At 49.1% G+C, this 21,080-nt stretch overlaps 1 protein-coding gene and 1 long non-coding RNA gene across 4 annotated transcripts; both read left to right on the forward strand.

Annotated features, from left to right (window-relative positions):
- The first annotated feature begins 439 nt into the window (after positions 1-439).
- Positions 440-6,105, forward strand: CD1D (CD1d molecule). The gene is made up of 6 exons (XM_032845689.1): positions 440-579; positions 2,237-2,358; positions 2,629-2,907; positions 3,362-3,640; positions 4,418-4,520; positions 4,623-6,105. The coding sequence occupies exons 1-6, from the start codon at positions 440-442 to the stop codon at positions 4,651-4,653; spliced, it is 954 nt and encodes a 317-aa protein (XP_032701580.1). The 3' UTR covers positions 4,654-6,105.
- A 2,213-nt stretch (positions 6,106-8,318) lies between these two features.
- LOC116859950 lies at positions 8,319-19,445 on the forward strand. 3 transcript variants are annotated; one of them, XR_004381240.1, is made up of 4 exons: positions 8,319-8,472; positions 9,166-9,279; positions 9,587-9,682; positions 19,413-19,445. It is a non-coding gene; the product is annotated as an uncharacterized LOC116859950 (long non-coding RNA). The 3 variants fall into 3 exon arrangements; XR_004381239.1 differs by lacking the exon at positions 19,413-19,445 and adding an exon at positions 16,949-17,532; XR_004381241.1 differs by lacking the exon at positions 19,413-19,445 and adding an exon at positions 17,012-17,532.
- Positions 19,446-21,080: the final 1,635 nt, after the last annotated feature.

Below are 21,080 nucleotides of genomic sequence, written 5' to 3' on the forward strand. Positions count from 1 at the left end.
CTGATTAGAAACAAACAAACAACAACAACAACAACAAAACCAGTTCTTGTCTTTAGTCTGAAAGGATGTTATCAGGAAATTTCAGGATGCGATCAACTAAACAGAACTTTCCAAGTTTTACAGGAAGTGGGACATTTGGAAAACGCCAGTGAGGCCCTGAGCTGTGATTGAGCTGTGATTCGGACACTGTTGTTCTTTGGACTTCTGCCCCCCAGCTCACTCCCACCCAGGCCTCCAGCAGTTTTCATATCTTAATTTAATCATTAACTGGTAGCAAAAAAATTTTTCTGTGTGATCTCAAACTGTTTGGGGGCCACGCTGAGCACACAGAGGAGGACCAGACACAGCCTCTTCTCCCCAAGGACTCTCCCTGCACTCTGGTGGGGACTGGAGAGGGCTGGTAGAGACAGAGCTTGCCTGCCATGGTAATTACCAACTGATGTGTGCGGGGGTGTGGGTGGGGGGTGATGAAGCTGGCAGCATGGGAGGAATCATGTTAGGGCTGACCTGTCTGCCTTTGTTCATGCAGGGAGATCTGGGAGGACCCCCTGAGAAAATGACGTTTGAGCAGAGATCTGGGTAGGAATAACTAGACTTCAGAAGCGGGTGAGGGGAGGAGAGTGTCTAAAGCTTTCCAAGCAGAGGGAACTTTGTGCAAAGATGTCGGGCAGGAAGAAGCTTTGCATGTTGGAGGAACTGAAAGCCTCGTGGCTAGGCTAAGGCACAGAGCAAGGGAGACTAGGGTGGGAGGGAGACAGAAGGGGGACCAAGGTCAGGTCAGGCCAGGCATCAGCCCGTAGGCCCGTCAACCTCTGTGGTCTCTATCCTGAGAAACCCGTGTCAGAAGATGTGGCAGGTTAGGGCTGCGGAGGAGGTGGAAATGTAGAGAAGGGGGACACACTGGAGAGATGTTTCCAAAGAAGTACTCTAGAGGGGTTGCCCAGTATTTGGATAAAAGAAGTGCTAGGAAGGGAGGTATCAGGGTGCCGTCCAGGTTCTGACCTGCCAAAGAGGGGCACTGGCCGTTCTGAGCCACGCTGTCTTGGTGCTCATCCTCAGTGTGAGCCCTGGGGCTGCCTGTCCGGGTGCACACCAGAGTGTGGTCTAGTTTCCCGGAGCAGACGCTCACATCTGGAGAGTGAGTGGGGAGCTGCAGGAGACAGGGAGCTCTCAGAGAGGCAGCGGGGCTGAGCAGGGGCGAGTGGGAGGTGTACCAGGAGATGCAGGGGAGGAGAAAGAGAGGCTGGGGACATCAAGGGGGATGACGGTCAAAGGTTGGAGGTCAGGGTGCCTGTGGGGTCAGGGGGTTCAGAGATTAGAGGAGGAGGATGGGGGAGGGAATATCAGAGGTTGGAGAGGGAAGTGGGGGCGGGAAGTCAGAGACTGGAGGGGGACAATGGGGCAGGGGATCAGACTTTTGGGGGGAGAAAGTGGGGGGAGGATAAGAGGTTGAAGGGGGAGGGTGGGGAGGGGAGATCAGAGATTGTGGGGCAGAAGGGGCGGGGGGGGGGGGCTGGGGTCGGGGAGGGGGGGGGGGGGGGTTCAGACTTCTGAGGGGGGTAGGAGGGTAAGAGGTTGGAGAGGGAGGATAGGGGCAGGAGATCAGAGATTGGAGGGGGACGATGGGGGCGGGGGATCAGACTTGAGGGGTGGGGGAGGAAGGATGGGGCGGGGTATCAGATTGGAGGGGGGAGGATAGGGAGGGTCCAGGAAGGACTGAGACAGTTTTGGGGGGAGGAGGATCAGAGATGCGAGAGGACGGGACAGACGGAGGTGGGAGAGTCAGGGGACAGGGGCTGGGCGACCAGAGATCCACAGGCTGGCAGACAGGCGGGACCTTTCCGAGTCCGACCCCGGCGCCCTCAGGTGGCCTCAGTCCCCGCCGCTCCGGGGGCTCCGCCAGGTTCCGGGAAGTCCTGGGGATCCGTGGGACAGCGCGCGCCGGGGGCGCCGGAGACCGACGGTCCCGGCGCCCCCCGCGGGACGCAGCCGGCGCCCCCGCGCGCGGGGAGCGGCCCCGGGCCCGGAGCCCGTGTGGCTGGTGGCTGCTGTTTGTTTGGTCGCTGCCGCTGGCCTCTGGCGAGCTGTGCGCCCCGCTGGCGCGCGGCCGGCTGCAGTGCCTGCAGGTGTCGGTGTTCGCCAACAGCAGCTGGGCGCGCACCGACGGCCTGGCGCGGCTCGGGGAGCTGCAGGCCTATAGCTGGAGCGATGGCTCGGACGCCATCCGCTTCCTCAGGCCCTGGGCGCGGAGCGGGTTCAGCGAGCCGCAGTGGGACCGGCTGCAGCAGATACTTCGGGTGTACCGCCGGAGCTTCACCAGGGACGTGCGAGAATTCGTCAAGATGCTGCGGCTGGACTGTGAGCTGGGGGTGGGACCCTGGGCCCGGCGGGCGCTCTGCCTTCCCCTCCGAGACGCCGGGCTCGCGCCCGCGTCTCCGGATCCCCGCTTCTGTCCGGGGCGCTCCCCACCCCTGACCCCGCACACTGCCCCTGTTCCTCCTGCCGCTGGTCCCCCACTCCTTTCCCGGGACTCTGAGTCCCCGGTAGAGCGCTGACATGCATTTTTCCTCCTCGGTCCCTTCTAATCCGTTGGGCCCTTCTTTGGTCTTTGTCCTGTCCTTTTCTCAGATCCCTTTGAGATCCAGCTGTCTGCTGGATGCGAGCTGTGCCCCGGGAACACCTCGGAAAGCTTCTTCCGTGTGGCATTTCAAGGAAAAGAGATCATGAGTTTCCAAGGAACTCATTGGGTGCCAGCCCCCGATGCCCCCTCTTGGGCAGGCAGGGCCACCAAAGAGCTCAATCAGGACCAGGGGACCAGAAAGACCCTACAGTGGTTCTTAAATGACACCTGCCCGCAGTTTGTCAGAGGCCTCCTGGAGGCAGGGAAGTCGGAGCTGGAGAAGCAAGGTGAGCCCGCCTCTCTCACCCCTGCCCTCCACTCCAGCGATCTGGCTGGTGCTCCCCCTTCTGACTTCACAGCCCTTGGATCATCCTGGGGCCAGAACAGCTGAGGAAGGCATGGGTGAGGACTGAGGGTCATCCCACAGACATTAACGGAGCACCCACTGGGTTCCATGAACTGAATTAAATAAACACTGGGTCAGACAGGGTCTCTGCTGAGGGGAGGATGGGAAGGCAGAGGAACAGTTACAGGCATGTTTGAAACACTTACAGGAGAACACAGGGCACTCCAGGGGTCCAAGCAGATGCACTCACGGGAGCCTGGGATGGGGATAGCGTCAGGGAAGGCTTTCCTGCTGAAGCCAAGGCGAATGGACAGTCATGAGCTCCATCTCCAGAGGGGGAAATGTGGGCTGCAGAGTTCTTGCCTCGACACCCCCCACTTCCTTATCGGACACAGTGAAGCCCGAGGCCTGGCTGGCCACTGGCCCCCATCCCGGTCCTGGCCGTCTGCTGCTGGTGTGTCACGTCTCTGGCTTCCACCCGAAGCCCGTGTGGGTGATGTGGATGCGGGGTGAGCAGGAGCAACAGGGCACCCAGCGAGACGACGTCATGCCCCATGCTGATGGGACGTGGTATCTCCGAGTGACCCTGGATGTGGAGGCCCGGGAAGCGGCCAGTCTGTCCTGCCGAGTGAGACACAGCAGTCTGGGAGGCCAGGACATCGTCCTCCACTGGGGTGAGAAAGAGCTGGGCCTGTCTGGCCATGGCGGACGTGGTCCACAAGCATAGAGGGAGGCACTGGCCATGGGGTGGGTTTGGACACACAAAGGATAGAAAAGTTTCCAAAATGACCCCTCCCCCCCCTCTGCAAACCAGGAGGGTTAGAAGAGGGAGTTTCAGATACTGGAAGGAGGGGGATGAAGTCTGAACTCAGAAAGGGTTGAGATAAACGACCCATATATAAGAAAAAGCAGACCCAAGAGTTCACAGGTCTGGAAGCTGCTGGTAAATAAATAGTCCCCAGAGAGGTCACGGCCCACAGGAGGGCACCATGGATTGTGGAAAGGCCGAGGCTGGGGCCCGGGGGAGCAAGGTAGTTGCCGAGTCTTAAGTGCTTCTTGATTGCCCAGCATGGAGTCTACTTGTCCCCGGCTCCTCTGGAACAGGTGCCATCCTCCTCATTTTATAGTCGAAGACACAGAGACGGAGGGAGGTCAGGCTCAGGGCTCTTGGTCTCATGGGTGGTGGAGAGGGGAGGAGCTGGATCCAGGCTCAGGTTCCCGTGGCTACCTGGTTGTCCTTCCTGTGTGTGCTATACCGCTGTGTGCAGAAGTGAAGGGGCCCCGGCTCCCAAGCCCTGAGACAAGAGGGGGCCTCGAGACCGCCGAGGAATGGGAGGGGATGCTCCACGTGTGGGAGGCAGTGAGAGGCACCCGTGGCACCCTCCCATAGGCTTAGACTGTGGCTGGGACTAGGGAGGGTCCTGGGCTGACAGCCTGTGTTCTGCACGCAGAGGGGAGCCACTCCTCCACATGGCTGATCCCAGTGGCCATACTGGGGTCCCTCCTGATGAGTGGATGCGTTGGATGCTTAGTCCTCTGGTGCAGGAAGCGCGGGTAGGTCTCCCCTTCCCAGCCACTCCTACCTTCAGCCTCTCCCCCTTTCCTCATCCCTCCAGCCCCTCTCCCTTTTCCCTTAACATTCTTTCCCTTCCTACATCCTCTCAGCTCCTATCAAGGCATCCTGTGACTGTGGTCGCTGCACCTGTCTGTCTGGGACTCAGGACCCCAACTGCCCAGGATGTCAGCTCAGCAGCTGAGGTTGAAAGGAGAGGTGCCTTGACGAAGCAGAGAACACAGGGCAGCTCTCATCACATCCTTTAAACATTTTATGTAAGACGACTGAAGTTCTTTTTCTGTATACTGCAAGTTTATAAACTCCTATGGTTCTATAAAAATAGACGTGCAAATGTCCAGGGACAGGCAGATACAGGCTGGGGTGTAATGTCGTGTGTGGGCACCGTGTGGATGGTATGATCTGCAGTGAGCTGGGAAGTGCTTGCTCCTGGGGAAGCAGGTCCAGCTGTTGTCAACAGTAGAGGAAGAACTACCAACAAAATGAATGAGTTTCTAAAAATAGGACCCTGGCTTGGCTGCGGCCTACATTTTTCAAGAGAAGCAGGCGCCTGGATTTTCGTGTGAGCCTGCCTGATATAGGAATGTGCACTGAAGCTTTTACAAAGTGTTTGGGACACCCCAGATACATCTCTGTTTCTTGATGGCAATGTGGGGGCTTCTTGGATAAAAGTGTGGCCTAAATGACAAATCGGTAGTTTTAGGGCAGGGTTTCTTTTGTGAATTTGGATTTATAAAGGGGGACATTTTCTTCTTTAAAAGAAAGTTAAGTTGTAAGGAACAGATGTTTCTTCAGATTTTATTTGGCGTGACTGATTTATAAGGAGAAATCATAATGTATGTCTATTGGATAGGAAAAAAGTCACTCTGGGTAGGGGTGTTTCAAGTGACCAGTTGCTTTTTTCACATCGGAGGAGGACAGTCATAAAGTGTCTCTGCAAACAGGCTCCCCCACTTACAGCTCTTAAGTGGGACAATGCTCGGGAAGGGGTGAAGCCACTTGGGCAGGTGTGGGCTGTGCAGACCAGCACCGGCCATCTGCCCTGTTCCTAGTTAATGTTCCTTGAACATCCAGAAAACATGGTACTAAACCCTCAGAGAGTCTTTGCTTGAGAAAATTAAGATTTGGCCTCACTGGTCGAGCCTTGGGTGTGGGTGACGATCTTGGCAGTTCCTGAACCGGTGGTTCCCAACTGTGACGTCCTGACCAGCAGTCTCAGCACCACTGGGAACTGGCACATAGTCTGGACCCCGTCTCAGACCTCCTAAATGAGAAACGGGAGTGGGGCCCCATGGGACCTGTCTGGAGTTTCAGCCGCTGTGCTTTGGGCCATGCGGTGCTACGGATTCCTCAGAATGGTAAGTGAAAATAATGGCCTGGGTTATTCAGGGAAGGCTTTCTGGAAGGGGCATCTGACCCAGGACTTGCACAGGTAGTGAGGAAACCAGTGCACTGGGTCCGGACACCAGAGTTCTGGCCTCAGAGTCCGTGTCCTCCTGCGTCAAGTGGAACCAGGAAGCAGATCCTCAGTCCGGCATGAACCCGCTGCTGCCTCGGTCTTGGACGGCCTCCAGACCCATGAGCTGGGAGTGATGCGTTTCCATTTCCATTATTCTTCAGCCACTCCTTGGACGGCGTTTTGTCACCGCAGCCTGCACGGGCTGAGACGATGATCTCACAGAGGGTAGGGAGCACATGTGTGCCCGTGCGTGGTTGTCTGCAATGCCTTCAAACCATGGGCCTCTTACTGTCTTTGGTGTCTCCCCCCTCACCCCCCAAGCCCTGCTGTTCAGCTTCCTCCAGCAGCATCCGGGCTCTGAACCCGACCCGACAGGCTGTGCTCCTAGGGCGAGAGTGGTAAACGTCCTTCTGAAACCCTTTTGGAAATGCTTCAGCATGGACTTAGAGAAACTCTGGGTCTTTTTAAAGCGATTGATTTATTTTGGAAATAAAGTCCTGTCTCTGGGAAAATCTGTCTTGTCCTCAAACCCTCAGCCCAGAACATCTCAGGAAGCCCTGAGAATTCATTTTAGACTGTGGACACTCTCTTCGTCCGTATCTCTTCGTTATTTAGGGCTAGGCTGCTTGTCCCTGCGTTCCAGATTCGTCCTTCTGTGCTTGGTGACGGGTGACAGTGGGTGGAATTCCTCTGATCACTTCTTTAAAGTTAGCATAGCTCTAAGCTTTTTTGGTTGAGGGCCCTAGAGAGGCACTGTGGGAGGAAGGGGCTCTGCTGCAGTTTCCAGCTACCGCGTGACCGTGGCTGGGCGTGGCGGGACTGCAGAGAGGGCACAGAGGCACCCGGTGCACTGTGGTCCCAGCCGTGTGCCCAGAACTCACGGACCCTGGTGACCTTGCAGCTTCAGCCTGGCCATAGCCTTCCCGTGCCCTGTTGATAGGGACACTGGCTCCTGCTCCTGCTGGTGCCCCTTCCCTCGGCCGGACCCTCACGTCGCCTGCGCTTGGTCCACCTGGCGCCTGGAGGTTTCCCCTGAGTGCAGTCCCCGGGCTGAGGTCTGCAGAATTGCTTCCAGCTCGTCCAGTGACTGCAGGCCAGCGCTGGCCTGGACGAGCCCGCGAACGTCTCTGCTACACCTTCTCTGATGAGGTGTGCACCCCAGCCTGGGGAGGGTTACCTTTCCAGGCACATTCCTCCTTGCATGTTCTCCCCCGGCCCTGGAGTTTTATAGAATTTTGTTTTATCTTCATTATTATCATAGTTCACGAATCCCACTCCACCTCCTCTGCTTAGCGTATTCTTTGGTTTCTGCTTCCTAATAGGACCTAGGTAGATGCACATGGGTGCGTCTGTGACCCTCCAGAGGCACTGATGAGTTTACGGGGCTGTCACTCAAGTTTACTTTTGCTCTCAAGTCTGTGGCATCAGGTCGATCCCCTTTGCTGTGAGCTGTAGCTTTTCCTCCCAGAACTTTGACTTGATGTTCTTTGCCAGACCATCCTCAGACGTTTAGGGTGTAATTGAGAGGGGGCTCTCCATAAGCCAGGACAGGTGTAACCTGGGACAGACGCTCTGGTGACTGTTTGCGGTTTGTGCTCAGCTGGGGCTCAGTCCTGGCTGCTGTGCCCCTGCTCCTGGGCCGGGCCTGAGCTCCGAGACCAGGCAAACCTTTCCACACCACTGCCACTTCCCCGGCTCTCCCATCCCTTCGGTCTTCCCTTGGCTTCTGGGCTCAGTGTGGCTCCTGCTCAGTGATGCGGCATGAAGAGGCTGGACCCTCTTCATCTTCTTTTTCTGAACTCACGCTGGGTTTTCCTTTTGCTGATTCTTTTGAACCATCCCTAGAGCGGGTCTTCCACATTTTTGTGCCCTGGCTTTTCACCCTGCATCGAGCCATTTTTCCTATTTTCTTGTGAAAGTCAGGATTACCGAAACAATTTCCACATCTTCCTCCTCCCTGGCTCACAGGGTGAGTGATTTTCCGCTCATCCCCTTCTGCAGGGAGACGTCTCTCCTTGCTAAGCCAGACCCTTCCATCTGGGGTTTGCTTGGCACAGCCCTGGGGCTCACGCCCGGTGTCTTGCCACCCACAGTTTCCCCACGTTTAGCACACCACTGTTCACAGACAGCCGGTGACGTTTACAATACAAACACAAAATTGTTGCCTGTGGGCAAAAGCTCCTCTTTTTGAGAAATCTTGAAGTTCTGTATCTGGATAATATTTAGCATTTTAACATATGTCTGTATTCCTTTCCTTGATACTTTGTTTTTCATTCTTGTCCATGTAAGATATGCATGCATTTCTGTGTGCCTTGGGGGAAGAATGTGGCAGAACAGAAAACAGAATCTCTAGGTTATGTTTCGGAATGTTCAGTGATGGCAGACAGAACAGGATGTCAAGCCTAAACAGAACATCCTCACGAGACAAGAAGATCTTCCTATGTCAGAGCACAGTGTTTCTCCCGGGCAGAGAGGTACGTAGGGGCTCTAAATGCAGACAACACCTGTCCCCTCACGCCCAGCAGCACTCCCAGGGAGGCAGCAGCTCCCAGCAGGAATGCCTCGGTAGCACTCCTGGGCAGCGGAGCAGGGAAAGCCGAACAAAACTTCATGCTCATGATTGTGGCACAGAAATGTCAGAGTGCGCGCTGGGTCTGCGAGGCTGCGCAGGAAGCGTGGTGAATATCTGAGCAGTGACTTGTGGACGAACACCAGGGGCTGTTGGATTAGATTCAGGACTCCAGGGACTGGGGCAGAAACTGGGGAAAGTTATGGTTACACCTCCCTGACCACAGAGTAGAACGATGCTCAGACTTAGAAGTTAGAGGTTAACCAATAGAAACTGAAGAAAGTGCTATTTCTTGCCCACTGAACTTACAGTCTAAGATTTACACCTGTTACCCGCGGGTTGCTGCATCCTGCATAAATGATAGCCCTCAGCACTGGAGCCCGTGCATGTTGAGATGCTCACTGGGACTGTGCTGGAAAATGTATTGCGATGCATCGTTGTCAAGTGGACACATGGTGATGTCGGGTGGAAGAAACAGAGGGTCAAAGTAGCCTTGTTAGAACTTCCTGAGATGATTAACTTCTGTGAGTTCCAGAAATACAGCTCAAAATGGAGGGAAGTGGGAAATGACATCTGTGGCCTGTATCTCGGTTTCTAGATTTCGACAGCAGTGACCACATCAACCCTAGCCTAACAGCTCCATGACAGTCCTGGCCTGGGGAGCTCCATCTTAGAAATATAAGTCTGACTCCCAGGGAACACGTTTTGCAAGGTACAAAGTTGCATGTTCTGTGCTGCATTTCAGACTTCAGAGTCCTGGTGCTTCCAAAAGAGACAGAAGAAGTGTAGTTGGTTTCTCGCCATGTGATCAAAGAGTGCCCAACACAGAGAATGTGCTGGGAAATCCAGGCCTTGCCCAGTGAGCCATCCTGAGCCTTGACAGTTGAGATGTCTTACTGGCTTGGGGGCCTTTGGAAAAGTCCTCTTGTCTTGGGCCTGAGAGCCAACTGCCAAGGCAGAGGGACCCTTGTGTCCCCTACAGATGTGACAAAAAGTACTAAACTTAGCTCTTTCCACAGGTGATAAGGCCATGTACCTGGAAAACCCAAGCAACCGTATTTGATAAAGCAAATAACAACTTGAATTTGAACAAGGATTTTTGTCATGTGGACAAGGTAAGTGTGTGAAAAATCAAAGCTATTCTCTCTATTAACAACAATCAATTAGAATTGAAAATGTGAATAAATAAATAGTCCATTCAAAAAAGGTGGCAGAAATATGAAATTCTTAGGAAGGAATTTCACAAGAATGGTACATACCCCAAATGAAGAAAAGCAGAGTCTTCCGAAGGGCAAAAGATGTGTTCTGAATTAATGGAAAGATGTGGCCTATTCTTGGTTTAGAATAGTTAATATAGAGAGGAGTCAAGATGGCGGAGAAGTAGCAGCTGAGACTACTTCAGGTGGCGGGAGATCAGCTAGATAGCTTATCTAAAGATTGCAAACACCTACAAATCCAACAGGAGATCGAAGAGAAGAACAGCAATTCTAGAAACAGAAAATCAACCACTTTCTGAAAGGTAGGACTGGCGGAGAAGTGAATCCGACGGACGGGAAGATAGACGGCGGGGGTAGGGGCCGGCTCCCGGCAAGCGGCGGAGCCACGGAGCACAAAATCGGGACTTTTAAAAGTCTGTTCCGCTGAGGGACATCGCTCCAGAGGCTTAACCAGGGTGAAGCCCACGCGGGGCCAGTGTGGCCTCAGGTCCCGCAGGGTCACAGAAGGATCGGGGGTGTCTGAGTGTCGCAGAGCTTGCAGGTATTAGAACGGGGAAGCCGGCTACAGAGACGGAGCCGAGGAGTGAGCTCTCAGCTCGGGGTTACCTTGAACCGGTCGCAGGCTCGGTGAGCTCGGAGCGCGGCCGGAGGCCAGGGTGACGGGAGCAATTGGGCGCTGTTCTCTGAGGGCGCACTGAGGAGTGGGGCCCCGAGCTCTCGGCTCCTCTGGGCCAGAGACTGGGAGGCCGCCATCTTCATTCCCGCCCTCCGGACTCTACGGAAAGCGCTCAGGGAACAAAAGCTCCCGAAAGCAAACCTGAGCGGATTACTCAGCCCGGCCCCTGGTAAGGGCGGTGCAACTCCGCCTGGGGCAAAGACACTTGAGAATCACTACGACAGGCCCCTTCCCCAGAAGATCAACAAGAAACCCAGCCAGGACCAAGTTCACTTACGAGGAGTGCAGTTTCAATACCAAGGAGAGCCGCGGAATTCCAGAGGAGGAGAAAGCAAAGCACGGAACTCATGGCTTTCTCCCCATGATTCTTTAGCCTTGCAGTTAATTTAATTTTTTTTTCTTTTTCAATTTTTTTTCTCTTCTGCTAAATTTTTTTAACTTTTACCCTTTTCTTTTTTAACGTTTTTTAACTAGTTTATCTAATATATATATATTTTTTCCTTTTTATATTTTTTTCATTATTGGTTTTCTTTTTTTATTTGTTTCTTTTTTCTTTTTTCTTTTTTTTTTCTCTTTCTGAACCTCTTTTTATCCCCTTCCCCCCCCTCACAATTTGGGATCTCTTCTGATTTGGCTAAAGCATATTTTCCTGGGGTTGTTGCCACACTTTTAGTATTTTACTTACTCCTTCATCTACTCTTATCTGGACAAAATGACAAGGCGGAAAAATTCACCACAAAAAAAAGAACAAGAGGCAGTACCAAAGGCTAGGGACCTAATAAATTGGTAATATGTCATTGGTAATATGTCAGATCTAGAATTCAGAATGACGATTCTCAAGGTTCTAGCTGGGCTCGAAAAAGGCATGGAAGATATTAGAGAAACCCTCTTGGGAGATATAAAAGCCCTTTCTGGAGAAATAAAAGAACTAAAATCTAATCAAGTTGAAATCAAAAAAGCTATTAATGAGGTGCAATAAAAAATGGAGGCTCTCTCTGCTAGAATAAATGAGGCAGAAGAGAGAATTAGCGATATAGAAGACCAAATGACAGAGAATAAAGAAGCTGAGCAAAAGAGGGACAAACAGCTACTGGACCACGAGGGGAGAATTCGAGAGATAAGTGACACCATAAGACGAAACAACATTAGAATAATTGGGATTCCAGAAGAAGAGGAAACAGAGAGGGGAGCAGAAGGTATATTGGAGAGAATTATTGGAGAGAATTTCCCCAATATGGCAAAGGGAACAAGCATCAAAATCCAGGAGGTTCAGAGAACCCCACTCAAAATCAATAAGAATAGGTCCACACCCCGTCACCTAATAGTCAAATTTACAAGTCTTAGTGACAAAGAGAAAATCCTGAAAGCAGCCCGGGAGAAGAAGTCTGTAACATACAATGGCAAAAATATTAGATTGGCAGCAGACTTATCCACAGAGACCTGGCAGGCCAGAAAGAGCTGGCATGATATATTCAGAGTACTAAATGAGAAAAACATGCAGCCAAGAATACTATATCCAGCTAGGCTATCATTGAAAATAGAAGGAGAGATTAAAAGCTTCCAGGACAAACAAAAACTGAAAGAATTTGCAAACACCAAGCCAGCTCTACAGGAAATATTGAAAGGGGTCCTCTAAGCAAAGAGAGAGCCTAAAAGTAGTAGATCAGAAAGGAACAGAAACAATATACAATAACAGTCACCTTACAGGCAATACAATGGCACTAAATTCCTATCTCTCAATAGTTACCCTGAATGTTAATGGGCTAAATGCCCCAATCAAAAGACACAGGGTATCAGAATGGATAAAAAAACAAAACCCATCTATATGTTGCCTACAAGAAACTCATTTTAAACCCGAAGACACCTTCAGATTTAAAGTGAGGGGGTGGAAAAGAATTTACCATGCTAATGGACATCAGAAGAAAGCAGGAGTGGCAATCCTTATATCAGATCAATTAGATTTTAAACCAAAGACTATAATAAGAGATGAAGAAGGACACTATATCATACTCAAAGGATCTGTCCAACAAGAAGATCTAACAATTGTAAATATCTATGCCCCTAACGTGGGAGCAGCCAACGATATAAACCAATTAATAATAAAATCAAAGAAACACATCAACAATAATACAATAATAGTAGGGGACTTTAACACTCCCCTCACTGAAATGGACAGATCATCCAAGCAAAAGATCAACAAGGAAATAAAGACCTTAAATGACACACTGGACCAGATGGACATCACAGATATATTCAGAACATTTCATCCCAAAGCAACAGAATACACATTCTTCTCTAGTGCACATGGAACATTCTCCAGAATAGATCACATCCTTGGTTCTAAATCAGGTCTCAACCGGTATCAAAAGATTGGGATCATTCCCTGCATATTTTCAGACCACAATGCTCTGAAGCTAGAACTCAATCGCAAGAGGAAATTTGGAAAGAACCCAAATACATGGCGACTAAACAGCATCCTTCTAAAGAATGAATGGGTCAACCAGGAAATTAATGAAGAATTGAAAAAATTCATGGAAACAAATGATAATGAAAACACAACTGTTCAAAATCTGTGGGACACAACAAAGGCAGTCCTGAGAGGAAAATATATAGCGGTACAAGCCTTTCTCAAGAAACAAGAAAGGTCTCAAGTACACAACCTAACCCTACACCTAAAGGAGCTGGAGAAAGAACAAGAAAGAAACCCTAAACCCAGCAGGAGAAGAGAAATCATAAAGATCAGAGCAGAAATCAATGAAATAGAAACCAAAAATACAATAGAACAAATCAACGAAACTAGGAGCTGGTTCTTTGAAAGAATTAATAAGATTGATAAGCCCCTGGCCAGACTTATCAAAAAGAAAAGAGAAAGGACCCAAATAAATAAAATCATGAATGAAAGAGGAGATATCACAACTAACACCAAAGAAATACAGACAATTATAAGAACATATTATGAGCAACTCTATGCCAACAAATCTGACAATCTGGAAGAAATGGATGCATTCCTAGAGACATATAAACTACCACAACTGAACCAGGAAGAAATAGAAAGCCTGAACAGACCCATAACCAGTAAGGAGATTGAAACAGTCATCAAAAATCTCCAAACAAACAAAAGCCCAGGGCCAGATGGCTTCCCAGGGGAATTCTACCAAATATTTAAAGAAGAATTTACTCTTATTCTCCTGAAACTGTTCCAAAAAATAGAAATGGAAGGAAAATTTCCAAACTCATTCTATGAGGCCAGCATCACCTTGATCCCCAAACCAGACAAGGATCCCATCAAAAAAGAGAACTATAGACCAATATTCTTGATGAACACAGATGCAAAAATTCTCACCAAAATACTAGCCAATAGGATTCAACAGTACACTAAAAGGATTATTCACCACAACCAAGTGGGATTTATTCCAGGGCTGCAAGGTTGGTTCAACATCCGCAAATCAATCAATGTGATACAACACATTAATAAAAGAAAGAACAAGAACCATATGATACTCTCCATAGATGCTGAAAAAGCATTTGACAAAGTACAGCATCCCTTCCTGATCAAAACTCTTCAAAGTGTAGGGATAGAGGGCACATACCTCAATATTATCAAAGCCATCTATGAAAAACCCATCGCAAATATCATTCTCAATGGAGAAAAACTGAAAGCTTTTCCGCTAAGGTCAGGAACATGGCAGGGATGTCCGTTATCACCACTGCTATTCAACATAGTACTAGAAGTCCTAGCCTCAGCAATCAGATGACAAAAGGAAATTAAAGGCATCCAAATCGGCAAAGAAGAAGTCAAACTATCACTCTTCGCAGATGATATGATACTATATGTGGAAAAGCCAAAAGACTCCACTCCAAAACTGCTAGAACTTGTACAGGAATTCAGTAAAGTGTCAGGATATAAAATCAATGCACAGAAATCAGTTGCATTTCTATACACCAACAACAAGACAGAAGAAAGAGAAATTAAGGAGTCCATCCCATTTACAATTGCACCCAAAACTATAAGATACCTAGGAATAAACCTAACCAAAGAGACTAAGAATCTATACACAGAAAACTATAAAGTACTCGTGAAAGAAATTGAGGAAGACACAAAGAAATGGAAAAATGTTCCATGCTCCTGGATTGGAAGAATAAATATTGTGAAAATGTCTATGCTACCTAAAGCAATCTACACATTTAATGCAATTCCTATCAAAGTACCATCCATTTTTTTCAAAGAAATGGAACAAATAATCCTAAAATTTATATGGAACCAGAAAAGACCACGAATAGCCAAAGGAATATTGAAAAAGAAAGCCAAAGTTGGTGGCATCACAATTCCAGACTTCAAGCTCTATTTCAAAGCTGTCATCATCAAGACAGCATGGTACTGGCACAAAAACAGACACATAGATCAATGGAACAGAATAGAGAGCCCAGAAATAGACCCTCAACTCTATGGTCAACTAATCTTCGACAAAGCAGGAAAGAATGTCCAATGGAAAAAAGACAGCCTCTTCAATAAATGGTGTTGGCAAAATTGGACAGCCACATGCAGAAAAATGAAATTGGATCATTTCCTTACACCACACATGAAAATAGACTCAAAATGGATGAAGGACCTCAATGTGAGAAAGGAATCCATCAACATCCTTGAGGAGAACACAGGCAGCAACCTCTTTGACCTCAGCCGCAGCAACATCTTCCTAGGAACATCGCCAAAGGCAAGGGAAGCAAGGGCAAAAATGAACTATTGGGATTTTATCAAGATCAAAAGCTTTTGCACAGCAAAGGAAACAGTTCACAAAACCAAAAGACAACTGACAGAATGGGAGAAGATATTTGCAAATGACATATCAGATAAAGGGCTAGTGTCCAGAATCTATAAAGAACTTAGCAAACTCAACACCCAAAGAACAAATAATCCAATCAAGAAGTGGGCAGAAGACATGAACAGACATTTCTGCAAAGAAGACATCCAGATGGCCAACAGACACATGAAAAAGTGCTCCATATCACTCGGCATCAGGGAAATACAAATCAAAACCACAATGAGATACCACCTCACAACAGTCAGAATGGCTAAAATTAACAAGTCCGGAAATGACAGATGCTGGCGAGGATGCGGAGAAAGGGGAACCCTCCTACACTGTTGGTGGGAATGCAAGCTGGTGCAACCACTCTGGAAAACAGCATGGAGGTTCCTCAAAAAGTTGAAAATAGAACTACCCTATGACCCAGCAATTGCACTGCTGGGTATTTACCCTAAAGATACAAACGTAGTGATCCGAAGGGGCACGTGCACCCGAATGTTTATAGCAGCAATGTCTACAATAGCCAAACTATGGAAAGAACCTAGATGTCCATCAACAGACGAATGGATAAAGAAGAGGTGGTATATATACACAATGGAATACTATGCAGCCATCAAAAGAAATGAAATCTTGCCATTTGTGAGGACGTGGATGGAACTAGAGGGTATCATGCTTAGCGAAATAAGTCAAGCGGAGAAATACAACTATCATATGATCTCCCTGATATGAGGGAGAGGAGATGCAACATGGGGGGTTAATGGGGTAGGAGAAGAGTAAATGAAACAAGTTGGGATTGGGAGGGAGACAAACCATAAGTGACTCTTAATCTCACAAAACAAACTGAGGGTTGCTGGGGGGAGGGGGGTTGGGAGAGGGGGGGTGGGGTTATGGACATTGGGTAGGGTATGTGCTATGGTGAGTGCTGTGAAGTGTGTAAACCTGGAGATTCACAGACCTGTACCCCTGGGGGAAAAATATGTATATATATATATATGTTTATAAAAAATAAAATTAGAATAGTTAATATAATCAAATATCAACCCCTAAGATGTGTAAATTAAATGAAATTATAAGTATTAAAATGGCCAAAAATGTGGAAAAAAAATAATGGTGTGGGTATGGGATTTGCCATACTGAATATTAAAACCTAGAGGCACTGTCCCCAAAATTCTATGGTAGAGGGCAGTGGGGATGGCACAGGGAGGGACAAGACAGACATTGACTGGACAAACTTGCAGAGAGTAGCAGATAAGTCCTAGAGATTCTAATGTACAGGAGAGGGAATACAGAGCCACCCAACTTGCTGAGAGACCAGATTTTAATGATCCCAACCCTTAGAAAACAATCATTATGTGATGAGAGAGAGGTGGTAATTACTGCTCTGACGGCAATCATGTTACAATGTAGAAATGTATCAGATTCACATGTTGTATACCTTAAATGTACACAGTGTTATGTGCTAGACATATGGCAATGGAAATAAAATAAATTAAAAGCTAAGAAGAAAGTAGTGTGGTAATATAACTGAAGGTAGGGGATAGAGTGATTTCATATTACTGCAGAAGAATAACCAATGAGGGGCTGGCTCTCCATCCAGGAAAAAAAATATTTGAAATCTACCTGACAGCATTAATAAATTCCAGATATATTAAGTTTTGGAGATTTTTTTTTTTTTTACCAAAATAGGAACTCGGAAACTATAAAATAAAATAATACATGTTAAAAAATTTAAATTTTGTATGGCAATAGATAACATCATCGACCCTAGATTGGGGAACATTACAGATAGTTCGAGCTAGTATTAATAATGAGAAACGTCTCTTTGTCATTTATAAGAACAAGCTCAGCACTCAGAGAACAACGGCAAAGACTGAACAGAAAACTCAAAAGAACAAATCCAAGTTGGCTAAGAAACAAGAAAAGATAATTATCGTCCTTAGTAATCATGGAAATGCAAATTACAGCAACAGGAGACACCGTTCTTACCAGGTGGGCAACAAGAAGGGAGAAAAATACAGGATTTTTCCAAACAGACTTGGGGAAAGCGACTTGACAGACTCTCTTCACATGAAAAACCGACAGACCTCTCAACTCAGACATTCTCCTCTTGAGGCTGTATTTTGGGGCAATAAAGGCACAAGAATGTGAGACCGTGCCTGCGAGGCTGTGGTCCTTCAAGTAAGGATGTAGGAGAGCCCGTATTTCCCAAGGAGGAAAACCTGTGAACAAACATCGACTAGGACTCGCTCTAGTTGCTTGAGGCAGGGACAGCCCAAATAACAGACTAACGCGGCTGAAATGAACTACAAGTTTATTCCTCTCACTGGATGGACACCGAGAGGAAGGCGTTCACAAGTGGATCTGTGAAGGGAACAGGGACCCGCGTTCCTTCCTGCTCCCCGCTGCTGCTCACGGTCAGGCTTCTGCGTGACACGCCACCGTTTTATCCATCAGGACAGCATTGGGGGCAGGATCTGGGAAGGAGACCTCTCCCTTCTTCGCACCTTACAGTGACTTCTCGGAAGAAGGACACAGCCAGCAGAGCCTTTCTCCGTACATATTCCCCCGTGGGACAGGTGCGTTTTGCTGGTGATAACGTGCCCGCTCCATGTCAAGTGATTTGGGGAGGCACCTGCCGTCTCTGCAGCACAGACGAGAGCAGGGGACCACCACCGACGGAAGTGATGAGGTCTGTGACAGCTGGAGGGACCACGGCAGCTTTACGAAGTTTTCAGAATCCATAACCGACTTATTTCTCTTAAATTTATCTTTCCTTTATTCACAAGGATGGTGATTAACACATAAGTGTGGTTTAAGAGAACCCTTAAAAGCTAAAACATGAAATGATCAATATTGCATTTTTGTGCATTTGTCAGATTTTCCTTCCCTAAAGGGAGCCTAAAGTATTGTCATACATATGGTCGAGGGCATCCTAGTATGATGAAATATGAAAATAATTAAAATTAACCTGGGAAAGGCGGAAGCAACACGAAGACAGCAGGTGGTCCATGACTCCGGTGTCGTACTTGCCAGAGATGGTGCACAGTCTTTACTCTTGGTCATCACCCCCAAACAAGAGTGACACGAGAGCCCTAAATGGGGGCTTCCTGGGCTACGTGGGAAACTCTGTGATCCGTTCAAGGCTGGCTTTGAGTGTTCGGCAGGAGGAAGGGTGGACCTTGGTCAGCATGAATTGTGACCCTGGCTTTTCACCTTTCATCTAACCATGTTTCCTGGGGTAACAGGTCTGAGGGCTCTGACTGAGTCCCCAGGGCCTGCTGCACATTGTCTCCTGCTTGCCACTCTGCCCAGTAAGTGTATCCTCCAGGGGGCCTATGAGCTCCCGGCATATTGTCAGCCCAGGGACACTGCCTGGCCCCCTACTCATCCCACCCCTGGCTGTGCTCAGAGAGTCCTCAAGCCCTGGGCTGGGGTGGCTGACTCAGCCTGCGTGTGTTCCCTCTCTCAGACACGGGCTAACCTGTTCTGCCTAACGTCCAATGTCTGTGCCGTATGCACTGTCCATGCCTCTATCTGGGTCAGGCACGAGGTAAGTGGGCTCTGCTTTTCTGTCTTGCGGGGAGAGGAGGTCCTTTCATGTGATCTTTGGAAGGCAGAAAGTGTGTGAACTTTTTCCTACTATGGGTTTCCTCGCTCGAGTCGTGGTCCATAAGGTTTTTGGCACCCGTCTCTACTTTCCATCTCCACACCTCTGTGTGTTCAGAGACAGTGGCCGCGGTTAGCAGCGGTAGCAGAAACTTGCTGACCCAGCGTCCTACTCTCTGGGCTAAACCACTGTGGTGTGGTCTTGAATTTTATAGATGAATGGTCCTTTCCTCTCCCAGTCGCCACTCTGACCCAGGTGTGAAATGCCCTATGTAGTAATCATGTTTTTTGTTTTCTATACTTTATGGTATTTTGATGTCTTGAGGACCTAGCTGGCCAGGAGAGACTGTCCCCCTAGGGCTGGCTGATTCCTAACTAGCACATGACTCCCCTAGGAGCACACCTTTCATAGGTAAACCAGCCAAACCACATCCCATGCCCCCAACCACCTCCCTCCTCTAACTCAAACACCAAACTAAGATCTCCCCATCCTCCAATGACCCAGGGCCAGGCACCAACGGGACACCTTCCTGCTTGCTCACAGCCCACTGAAATTATTCAGACTGCCCTACCCCGAGTTGCTGACCCTCCTGCCGACCCTCCTGCCTTGACTTTCCTATGGAAACCCGCAGTAGAGGCTCACACCCTGCTTCTCCTCGCTTTGCCTCCAGTCTGAAGTTTGCACTCTTCCACGTGGCCCCTTCTCCTGGGGTTTGTATGTAATAAAACTCTTCCTTCAAAGGCAGGAGGTCTGTGTCGTCACCGCCATGGCTGATTACTGGAAAGCCTGGTAGAAGTTACGGTGTCTGGGAGTCACTTTGGCTGCTCTCAGCCCACGCTCTCACCTCTCCTTTCCAACAACTGACAACGCCCTCTTGCCTGTGTTCAATCTTTCACCGCACAAGACGCCCAGGCTGCTTTCTCGTCCTTACTGACCAGTTCCTGCGGATTAACATGGCAGGCTCTAGAAGAAGAATTTTCATAGTGATATTAGAAGTCATGGGTGAAGGGAACTGAGTCTTGCTGTAGGGTGGGTGGGGGACATACAAGAGCTCCTTGGTGGAATGCCTGCTTCATCTGGGAACAATAAGGCCAGGCTTCATTGCCTGGGTTAGCCTACAGACACTAAGTCCCTACCTTGAAGTCTTTTTTTTTTTTAAATTTTATTTATCTATTTTAGAGAGAGACAGAGAGAGCGAGAACACGAGCACAGGGAGGGTCAGAAGGAGGAGAAGCAGGCTCCCTGCTGAGCAGAGAGCCCGATGAGGGGCTCGATCCCAGGACCCTGGGACCATGACCCGAGCCGAAGGCAGAGGCTTTAACCCACTGAGCCACCCAGATGCTCCTCCACCCTGAAGTCCTTTAAAGGGCTTTTCAGGATGATCCGAGTTTCTTCACGTTCTATAGGACAGGGGGTTGGGTCAGCTGAGGGGGCAAACCCCACAGATCCTGAAGGTATTTGTTGTTCTAGAATCTGTCATTAATTCCGTGGATATTCAGGCCGAGGAGATATTCAAAAGTTTTGGAGATATACACACTGCTGTAATATTCTTTTACAGATTGAAGAAGTTCTGACCATTGCCACTGGCAGCCAGAATTGCTCTGGGCCACCTTGGGACTCAGCACACACCTGAGAAGGGTGAGCCTGAGTCCGGATTACAAACTCCACGCTCTCCAGCCACCAACTGCCCAGCTGCTCCCTCTGGTGGCCACAGAGCCCACGGCCAGCACCACCGCCCACACCCTCATCCCAGCTCCGTGGCTCCCTCTTGCCTTAGCGGCTGGGGAGGTGGGTCTTGGGCGAGGTGGCACAGCCTCAGGAGGGGCTGCCGCAGAGTTCCTTCCAGGCTGGGGCGCCGGAGGTTGCAGAACGGGGCTGGGGTTGGTGGTTGTTTCCTGTTGAGGGACAGATAGTAAATGCTCTGGGCTTTGCGGCCACCGTGTCCCGGTGACAACGGCTCTGCTCTGCGGCCGGGGCACAGAAGCTGCAGCACGTAATGACCAAGTGTCTGTGCCAACAAAACTTGGTTTACAGATGTGGAAACGTGAACCTCACGTGACCTCTGTGTGTCATGAACTGTTGCGCTTTCGATTTTTTTCAACCATCTGAAGATGTAAAAAAATCACTTAAAAGTACACTGGACATTTAGGGGGATTCGAGAACTATTTGCTGTTTTAGGTACGATCCTGATATTGTAATACATGCCACAGT

The sequence above is a fragment of the Lontra canadensis genome, unplaced genomic scaffold (assembly GCF_010015895.1).
Source record: "Lontra canadensis isolate GAN:19392208 unplaced genomic scaffold, GSC_riverotter_1.0 scaffold168, whole genome shotgun sequence".
In the NCBI taxonomy this organism is placed as follows: domain Eukaryota; kingdom Metazoa; phylum Chordata; class Mammalia; order Carnivora; family Mustelidae; genus Lontra; species Lontra canadensis.

What these genes read in the sequence shown, in the direction of transcription:
- CD1D (XM_032845689.1), top strand. Translation starts at nt 440, where the DNA reads ATGTGTGCGGGGGTGTGGGTGGGGGGTGATGAAGCTGGCAGCATGGGA. An exon ending in ACGTTTGAGCAGAGATCTGG is followed by an intron (nt 580 to 2,236) that starts GTAGGAATAACT and finishes CCGCTTCCTCAG; the next exon opens with GCCCTGGGCGCGGAGCGGGT. An exon ending in CAAGATGCTGCGGCTGGACT is followed by an intron (nt 2,359 to 2,628) that starts GTGAGCTGGGGG and finishes TCCTTTTCTCAG; the next exon opens with ATCCCTTTGAGATCCAGCTG.